Source organism: Temnothorax nylanderi, unplaced genomic scaffold (assembly GCF_030848795.1).
Source record: "Temnothorax nylanderi isolate EJ_2023f unplaced genomic scaffold, tnyl_v1.0 TNYL_tig0065_pilon, whole genome shotgun sequence".
Taxonomy (NCBI): domain Eukaryota; kingdom Metazoa; phylum Arthropoda; class Insecta; order Hymenoptera; family Formicidae; genus Temnothorax; species Temnothorax nylanderi.
The window spans coordinates 650,850-660,638 of NW_027249127.1; the positions used below are offsets into that span (position 1 = coordinate 650,850).

The 9,789-nt window shown below is 37.5% G+C and overlaps 2 protein-coding genes across 2 annotated transcripts; both read right to left on the reverse strand.

Annotated features, from left to right (window-relative positions):
- Positions 1-2,389: 2,389 nt before the first annotated feature.
- LOC139773612 (uncharacterized) lies at positions 2,390-5,966 on the reverse strand. The gene is made up of 4 exons (XM_071708164.1): positions 5,789-5,966; positions 3,989-4,145; positions 3,335-3,533; positions 2,390-3,239 (listed from the first exon to the last, which is right to left on the reverse strand). Exons 1-4 carry the CDS (start codon positions 5,847-5,849, stop codon positions 3,015-3,017), a joined length of 642 nt encoding a protein of 213 aa, XP_071564265.1. The 5' UTR covers positions 5,850-5,966; the 3' UTR covers positions 2,390-3,014.
- Positions 5,967-6,993: 1,027 nt separating this feature from the next.
- Positions 6,994-9,789, reverse strand: LOC139773661 (uncharacterized). The gene is made up of 4 exons (XM_071708259.1): positions 8,949-9,789; positions 8,682-8,825; positions 8,287-8,596; positions 6,994-7,932 (listed from the first exon to the last, which is right to left on the reverse strand). The coding sequence occupies exons 1-4, from the start codon at positions 9,113-9,115 to the stop codon at positions 7,363-7,365; spliced, it is 1,191 nt and encodes a 396-aa protein (XP_071564360.1). The 5' UTR covers positions 9,116-9,789; the 3' UTR covers positions 6,994-7,362.

Consider the following 9,789-nt stretch of genomic DNA (forward strand, 5'->3'; position numbering starts at 1 on the left):
TTAATAGATTGATATCATAATTTAACTTGTACAAAAACAACTGCATTCAGTTATAAAATTTTAGTGAACAATAATCAGTTACAATAATCTTTTTATAAAATATAAAATGTATATAATATCTTTGAATAGATATATCGTAATTTTCGTTATAATATCAGCATATTTTAGAAAAAGAGATAAATTTTATTACAATATTTACCCAAGTAGAACAGAAAGTCATAATAAAGTCAAAAGACGTTAAAATAATGACCGGGTAAAATAAAAAAAAATCATCATTTTGACTTTATTGTAAGACTTGCTGTTTTACCTGGATACTAATATTTTTTTCGTGTAGCTTAAGAATCTAAAATCTAAAAACTGGATTTTAAATAATTTAAAACAATGATAGTTTGTTATGCAAGACAATCCCACTAAGATATTAAAATATTAACCCAGTGTTGTAATTATAAGCTCGCCGAGATGTGTCGTTATTCAAATACTTGTTACCGCTTTGACTGAAGAGGAGTAAGTAAAATGAAAAAGGAGAAAAGGGACACGGGGAAGAGTTCAACCATGATCGGCAAAGAATTTTTGATCAAAGATTATCATCAAATTATAAATAATGGTCTTTATCTGCGGGCAACGAGTCTTAAAAGATCGTCGATAAAGGCCCGGTCTTTTCTTTCCACAAAATTGAGCCAAAATGCGAAAAATTCCTTTTAGTATCGTTTTCGCGAAAGTTCTAGTGATAAAAAATTTAGTTGAGTCGTCGTCGAAATAGGCACATGCACAAAAAAACCAGATATATCTATATTACAATATTATGATATCGTATCAGATATCGAATCAGACTTTCCAATTCTTAATTAATACTTTTATTTTTAGTATATCTTTCTTCACGTTGCTCTTTTGTTATTTTAGATAAGCTTGCTCTGACCACGTATATGTAAAATTACAATATTATTTTCATTTGTAGCTATAGTAAGAAAAGAACTAACAGGACTAACGAGGAAGTGCTAGTTGATCTCAAGCTTGATCTCAATGTGTCGAGAACAATGTGCCGAAGTTTGACCGTATACTTGCAAGAATTGACCGAGTGTATATTGACAGAAATAGTTTTCGAATATATCATCTCGGGAGCGAAGTTTCGAAAATTTTCGACAGGAATGTCCGCGTGGCGTCGGTTAATCCCACTATTATCATCGCGTATTATTATTCCGATCGCTCGCGGGATCGGCGCGTAGGGAACGGCCGGTGGAAATTATCGGATGGTGGCCGTGCTGAGGCGTACCGAGGAGCTGTAAATAACACTTTTTATCGCCCGCGGTCTGGATTTCGGACGGGCGTAATCCACCGCTGGTTTCCCTTCATCCGCCGGAGATTTATCTGTAAAAATTTTGCCGAAACAGAAAAAGAGAACGACACCCGCCGTTCGATCTCCTTACCGCGCGGGAATGGTATTACCCGCGGGTCTCCCCGCGCTCCGGGGACGCGGCATCCGGTCCCCCGGTCCCCCGCTAAGATTGCCGTACTTGCGCTTAAGGTATCCCTCGCAGCTGACTACGTGGCGGAATGTCGTGCCGGTAAGATGCTCTGGGTGATCTTCGCAGGGCCGTATCGAGCAGAGCCGCTCTCGTTTTCCTTAACAACTTTTTTCCCCTTCCTGCTTCTTCTTCTCCAAGATCTGGACAATTTTCGTTAAAATCCGCAGCTTTCGAAGTTCGGACAACTCGTCGGACGATCTATCAGATCGCGATGCAGCACAGATATGCTCCTGATGCAATCCAGGAAGACTCTCGGAGGCTCCTCGTTACATATTGCCTCCTCTTTGTTCGACAAGAAAAATCGCATTTAAGAATCAACGTATGGATTGCGTATTGTAAATATTGCATTGTATTATATGTCGCACCTCTAGAAGAATACTGCCACAACTTAAAAATTTCGATTTTGAGTTAACCCCATAAAAATAGTGCTGTAATAGTGTCACAAGTCTATATGCGAAATCCGCTGTACGGGGCAGAGGTATCGTTATTCTTTTAAATCAATTATGTTGCAATGCGATCGCTGGATGAATAGTGTCATAAAATGAATTGACAAGTGAATCACAGCAGACCTCTCTTCAAGAAACAGTATAAATTTTATTATAACAAAATATCTTAATTGTAATTGCGTTAGTTATCTCACAATTTAAAAAAATTGAAATAAATTTGTTTTTCCTCTCTCCTAAAAACTGTGAATTTTTAAATTGCGACGGTATTCTTCTAAAGGTGCGATATATGAATGTAGTTAGTATAAAGAAGAATGAGAGGAGAAGGGGCAGTTCGCGTGGCATTGATATCGGCACCGTATCGCATCGCCTGGCGATTCGTGCAGCGATTCGCCGCATCATAACATGATTTATCGATTGACATTTTTTCGGGAGATTTTTATTACGTTTTGATCCCATACATTTAACCGCCGAGCCGACCAGACCAGCCCCAGGGCTCGTTCTCTTCACCCGGCCGGGCCCGAGAACGTGACACTCGAGTTGTCGCCAAATTGATTAATCGACTACCTTTCAAAACGACGTTTGCTAGCGTAACAACATGACCTATCTGTCGCTTTGCTCTAATTATTTTCCGCAACCGTTTAATCTTCCCGATTTTCTCTTTAATCTTACACGCATCTTAATCTTAATATCTCTATACAAATGTATTCTTATACATATACCGAAGTTTACGGATTAACACAAACACACATACACACATTGCACTCTATGTTATATACACTGTTAATTTAGTAATAATTTTCGAAATTTATCGCAAAGATTTCTTATACATATGAGTATTATATCATGCTCGTTAATTCTATGCCGATTAAAAGCAGTCACCCATTTTCAGGAAACAGAGGGGATTGATTGCATTTTCGCATCTCATGTCTCTTCGATTCGCACTTTTAAAAACTCATCTCATCGAAATGCCCCACAGATTGTAATTATTTACTTTCTATATTTATTGCATACTGGTGTACTTTTTCTTTGTCGAAGCGATCGAAAATCAACGCGCTCGTTCATCAGCAGCCTCGATTATCCTTTGAAACGTGATGGAATCGAGTCCGGCAAAGGGTTTGTCGCGGGCTGCGAGCGGAAGCGAGCGGCGTCTTCTTCGTCGTCGTCGCCGGCGGAGTATATCGTCGAAATAATCGTCCGTGGTCGGCGGATTCACTTTGGCGTAGTAGAGAGCCGCGAAACCGCTGTAGATTAGAAGAGCCGCAGTCGCGAGCTGATGCACAAATACGATAACACGTGTTTAAATCAAATTTACATGATTACGTGAAAAAAATCAGGTGGTTAAAATTAAAGAAGATTAAGATCTACCTGAAAGACAGCCCAGAATTTGAAGCTTCCTTCGTTTATCAGAAAATCGTAATAGCCGGCCCAATAATCAGTCTTAGGTTGATCCATCGCCTTCGTTTGACCGTTCTCCTCGTCATTCATGTCCTCATCGTGATCGTCGTGATGGTCGGCGTAGTCACCTCTGTTATAATCCCATCTGTACGCTCTGTTTCGTCTGTTCCTATGGACAAAATGTGACTTATTGTTAGCGGGGTGATAAGTTATTAGTTTTGTCAATTTCAGATTTATATCGATCTAATCTCCCGCTTTATATTTCTTTATATATTATAAAGATTAAAGAAAATTGAGCTTTTATATCGCGATGAAAATTAACATTCGATTACAGCAATTACAGTAAAACCTGCTTTAGATTTAAAATTCGCGTCAGAATTTACGAGATAGTAATCTTATTTTAAATTCATGTTTTACGTGCCGCGTATATTGGAAAAATGATTGAAGAATCAGAATATACATATGTATAGAATATATATTAAACTATACGCATACCTACTAAAATAAACAACATATAAAATTATAGATATTATAATTCTATCTTGATTATTTAATGCGAATTATAGTTTGTCCAAAGCTTAAACGGTCGCTAAGATTAATACAGAATTACATTCACATATTTACCTGACAGATTGCGGGATCGTAGTCAGCTCAGTATTTTCTCTAGATGTTCCTGTTTTCGAAATCGATCCTTCTGCATTTTCCATATTCATTTCGCCAGAGGCGTGATAAATGCAGATCGACAACAGAACGAATTTGACTAATCGACTGTTTATTGAGCCTGTGAAATTAAAATATTATTTATATATATACCTATAATGAAAATTACACACACAGTCCTTGATCATGTTGGAAGTACAATTTCCCAATAAATAAAATGTTAGGAATATGCTAGTCGGTTCGGATAGAATATTGCGGTATAAATTCGCGTCAACTACATCCGCATTAAGCTCGCATATTTCGCCAGCAGAGTCTGTTGACATAATCTGACAGTTAGCCCAGTCGATAGAGCCCGAAAAAGCCGCTGAAATGGAATTAATTCCGGGAAGCGATTTTTTTTGGTCTGTTTCGGAGAGTCATGGGTAGTCTAAAACCGGATTTTCGGGATTCTAACCCTGGAGCGTTAGCCGCCATTTTGATTAGAAGGGTGATTTTGTTTTTATTAAATATCTCGCTTATGTTCAACTTTAGAGTGAAAGTGGTAATAACCAAACTTGTAGAAAATTTAATACTCTACAATTTTTGTCCTTGTCATTTTTCACCTAGGATCGATATTTTGGGTCTTAGACTCGAAAGTGAGGGGTGAAATTTTTTTTTATTTTTTGAATTTACTTGGTATAATGAAAAACATCTTTTCTCCACACCACCACGGGGGTAGAGTTTATGGCGCGTTTTTTTTAGCGTCCTAATCCACGCATAAATCCTTGGCTTAGTTGTAAATCGGAATTATGCAGTTTTTATACGTTTTGACGATAGTCCAGCCAAATTAACGTCGGTGTCTTCTCCTGTTGGTTCGAGACCTCTTCCTGGACGATCTGCCTGAAACAACATTCAACACCAACTCACCTGAACTTGGAGATGACAATCCCGATTTTAGCGAAGAACCAACAGGAGAAGACACCGACTTTAATTTGGCTGGACCATCGTCAAAATGTATAAAAACTGCATAATTCCGATTAACAAACTTTAAGCCAAGGATTTATGCGTGGATTAGGCCTACAGGGGATACCACGCTAAAAAAAAACGCGCCATAAACTCTACCCCCGTGGTGGTGTGGAGAAAAGATGTTTTTCGTTATACGAAGTAAATTCAAAAAATAAAAAAAAAATAAAAAAATTTCACCCTCCACTTTCGAGTCTAAGACCCAAAATATCGATCCTAGGTGAAAAATGATAAGGACCAAAATTGTAGAGTATTAAATTTTCTACAAGTTTGGTTATTACCACTTTCACTCTAAAGTTGAAAATAAGCGAGATATTTAATAAAAACAAAATCACCCTTCTAATCAAAATGGCGGCTAACGCTCCAGGGTTAGAATCCCGAAAATCCGGTTTTAGACTACCCATGACCCTCCAAAACAGACAAAAAAAAATTGCTTCCCGGAATTAATTCCATTTAAATGTCTCTATCGACTGGGCTAAGTAGAATCTGTCATTTCTTAACCGTACAAATAAAATGTAAACCATCGTCGTTTTTTAAATAATTATGAAATAGCAGTCTCCAATTTCCGCAATCAATCTATCATCATATTTTGTTAGCAGATTCCTGATGTTACATTTCTGTTGGTATTGTGCCAACAAAATTTGTAACAGACACTTCGCGAAATTTATTTTCGACAGATTTATCTACCTGGATTCGTACATGATATTCGTATCTTGTATGTAAATCTCTTAATAATAACTCTAATAATAAAGTAATACTGACCCATGTTAATCTTTAAGATATATTGCACTGTTCTTCTTTTCACACACATGACAGACACCATTCCACCATTAACAATTGTCACGCTATACGCTGTCCCATGTAGTAAAAGCTCGTCATTTCCGAGTAGCACAGCAAGGAAGTCTCGGAGTGAAAAACCTTTGGTCGTCTGAGGTACTGAATGCGATTCTTGGACCTAGTTTCTATAGCAGCTTCGTCCGGTATACGCGCAACGGTAACTATATCGACGGTAACGTTAAGCGCACACAAATCCCTAAGCGCTAATTACTCTAATTGTTACAGATCTTTCGCAACGTCGCTTACAAGCCGATTCCGTTGCAACGTTCGGTAGCACCCGAGTTTCATTGATCGTTTTTAAGTGACGCGTCGATGTCATCGTTTAAGTCTAGCGATGTTTTAAATTATTACATGCCTTTTTTAGATATGATTATAATTATTGGTTAAGCTGTTATGTGCCATTCGATACTTGTTGCGATTATATACATTTTAATTTAAAAATATCAATGAGATTTATCGAAGAATAGGTTGGGCTATATTATCGTTTAGGTAACCAGGGAGCTAAGTAAATTGCGATTTTTACGCTTTTCCTGTCCCAATGATAACATGTTGTTTATGAATCATTTCTGAGACTAGCTTTACACTGTTTAATCAAGAAAAAAAATTATACTACATATAGCTATACGTGAAACATCCTTAAGTCATTAGCATACTTTTAGGCCGGTCCCGTTGAAACAATAGTCTAAGCCGGCGATAGTTACATGCTTCTCTATTAACGATTCTTCCTTTATAGAGCTATATTCCTTTATTTATAACTATGTACTATAAATTATTTTAGCAATATATTGGAAATTCTGATATGTTACGGAAATTTAAAGAATAAAACTCAGATGATTTATTCAAGAATGAGTAATTTAGAAATTAAAGAACTATTTTAAAAGTCTAGTTTTCAGATTATCTAATTATTATTTTTCTTCGTAAGAATCTTAGAAACAAATTTAACCCTTTGTAACTCCTGGTGACATCACTGTTACAAACCGGCAAAATTTCCATCAACATTCTAAATCATGAATTTATCTGTTGTAAATCAATTTAAAATAGTTGTCATATTTTTTATTTTTGATAACATGAGTTACAAAGGGTTAAGAATTCGTGAAATCCATCATTGTGGTAATGAATAAACTCATCAATAACGTTGTAAATACTGTGTTTATTTGTAATATATAAATGGTTAGCACAAATAGATAAGAAAATCGGTTAATTATAATAAGTTCTTAAGTACAGAAATAATGAAAACAATTATATCGTAGCTAGGAACGCACTTTTTATGTAATTTACTTAAGCTTATAATTTATATGATATAATGTGTAACTTTTATATTCTATATCTTATATATAAATAATTATTATGTATTTATCAATGGTAAACGTTCTTAACGATATATTATGCATCATGAACTTATCTTTATATCCAATCGTTTGTACTATCTATACAGCGATGAGCGAGAACGAGAATAGCGATTATTAAAAGTACATTGAGATTTTGTCTAGAGATTTTTTTCAGCGATAGCTCACTCGACGTTCAGAACTGTTACCGGATGCTTCAGCAAATCGTTCCATCCCTTCAAGTATTCTTTCGGTAAAATGCCACCATCCTTCGCTAAGTTCGCGTCTTCTACGATGAGTCACGGCCTCCGCCAGCTGAGCCGGAAAATTGATCTTGTGTCGGGCGACGCTCTTCAGTACGAGCGCCGCTATATATATGATAAAATAGATGCTAAAATACAGCGGTATATACCACAGCTTTTTTCCTATAAAGTAATACGAGTAGGGCCTCTTGTCGAGTCGCTGGTCGTTCATTTCCGGCTCCTCTGTCGTGGTCTTGGGATGATGCTCGTGATACACGGGTATGTGATCGTAGATCAGGTCGTGATGAAAATCATGATGATCGTGTTCGTATGAATCCTCTGCGAACGAAGGTGGACGGTCGTGATGGTTCGCAAATTTCATAGGTTTCGGTCCAGGTCCGTCGTTCTCGTAGGAAGAAGCCATTTCAAAATTAGGATAGTCCGTTTCGTGCTGGTCGCTGACGTGATATTTGTTCGGTGACGGTTTGTAAGAATCCGGAATCTACGCGATGAGAATCGAATGAGAGATCTCGTGAGATGCATGTTTGAAAGACGAGCAATGAGAAGAATAATTTACACTGTTAAATTTGTAACGTCAAATTACACTCAATTTGAGTAATTTTTAACCATTCTTATAGGTCGCCACTGCTCTTACTCAGTATGTCGTTAATTTAATTAATCTATAAAATTAAAATAATACTGTTTTGTGTTAAAATAATAAATTTCGACACATATGGTATAGTTAAAAATAACAAAATGTTATCTAACCCAAGGTATTGGTTTAAATTTCATTCTTTAATATTTAACAGTATATATCATCTATCCGCTCGAAGCTAACGATGGAATATTTACGTACCTCATCGTTCATGGGTGCAGGTGGATATTTACTGATTATCGGTTTGGACATCGGTGGTTCGTCGTCGAGGACCGGGCCCATCGGACTGTATTCGTATATGCCAGGGAAGATCGGACCGGGAAAAGCGGATGAGTTTATACTTGGAGAGTTTTCCGCATCCGATATACTCGCTCCTTTCTGCGGCCTTCCATTTGCGTAAGGGATAGGGTCTTTATCAAAGAGTCCAGCCGCAGGTGGATTAAATCGCTGTTGAATTTGCTTCTTGCCCGCGTCCAGCTTGGCTATCATTTCATGATCCAGCGTCGAATATCTATATGTGTAGACATAATAGGCCATTAGCAATAATAATAAATTATTAATACGTTAGCCGCTATATCTTGAACATCTGAATTTACCTTGGGCCGGCTGGATGATCGATCGCTTCACCTTTCTTCAGTTTCGGAGGTTTCGGCGGTACGTACACGGGCGATGCTGTGATAACAACGTCATTTATACTTCTATTTTCGTTCTCCACGCTCGTATTGTTTCTCGCTACGGGCCTAAGGTGCACAGACGGTTGCAGACTCACATTCGATCCTTACGCAGAATATCTCGGGGACATTGTGTTCAGCTACCGGTAGTTCAACTACCGATGTAAAAATTAAAATCTCGATGTTACGCACCTGGTGATCCACGAGAAAGAATCGTGAAAGCTTCTTCCGGGCCGTTCGTTTCTCGATACTCTCGCGTATGACGTTACTTCCGATGACAGCGTGACGGAAGACAGGCGTAGGAAGAGAACCAAAGTTAAAATACGTAACATTGCTGATATTCGAAGATAAATGGCCATGGGTTCTGAAGCGAGTGTTCTCTATATAGACTTGTAACTGTAACTACCACTTGAGCGGCCGTGAATATATTGTCCGCGCGCGTTAAGCATTGTTGTGCGTGACATTTTGACTGTTTCGCGTTGCAGCTATGCAAATTTATCATTATACATTGTCCGTTTTACAGACAGGATGACGCAAGACTGCAACGGTTGACGCTTATGCTATTACAACGCTATTTTGCAACAATCACTCGAGATTCTCGCGGACAAAATATATTCAGCTGCCGCAGCTGCGTTAACGAGAAGAAATGACGCTTGACAAAATAGCTCTAATTTACTTTGCAAACCGTAGCAACCCGTTATGAGTTGTGTTGTGAATAAACAGATTGTCTCCCGTTATTAACAACGAGAGGAATACTCCAGCATTGATATATTTTTACTGACGACATCTTGGAAAAAAAAACTGATGCATAATGTATATTGTATAGAATCGCACTTTTGTATCTTTGACATAAAACTATTTCTAACACAACCGTGTGTGTTCTTAACATCTTTCCCTTGTTCCCTACTGATTTTATATTTTTCCTAGAACTATGCAACGTAAGCGATTACATGCAGAATAAGAAAATGAGTGAAAAAAATAGAAGATACCATATCTATCTTTAACTTCGCAATTAATATCGCAGGATTTTCAT

What these genes read in the sequence shown, in the direction of transcription:
- LOC139773612 (XM_071708164.1), bottom strand. Translation starts at nt 5,849, where the DNA reads ATGGTGTCTGTCATGTGTGTGAAAAGAAGAACAGTGCAATATATCTTA. An exon ending in ACGATCCCGCAATCTGTCAG is followed by an intron (nt 3,534 to 3,988) that starts GTAAATATGTGA and finishes TTTTGTCCATAG; the next exon opens with GAACAGACGAAACAGAGCGT. An exon ending in AATTCTGGGCTGTCTTTCAG is followed by an intron (nt 3,240 to 3,334) that starts GTAGATCTTAAT and finishes TTTGTGCATCAG; the next exon opens with CTCGCGACTGCGGCTCTTCT.
- LOC139773661 (XM_071708259.1), bottom strand. Translation starts at nt 9,115, where the DNA reads ATGGCCATTTATCTTCGAATATCAGCAATGTTACGTATTTTAACTTTG. An exon ending in TCTTTCTCGTGGATCACCAG is followed by an intron (nt 8,826 to 8,948) that starts GTGCGTAACATC and finishes TGTGCACCTTAG; the next exon opens with GCCCGTAGCGAGAAACAATA. An exon ending in GATCATCCAGCCGGCCCAAG is followed by an intron (nt 8,597 to 8,681) that starts GTAAATTCAGAT and finishes CTACACATATAG; the next exon opens with ATATTCGACGCTGGATCATG.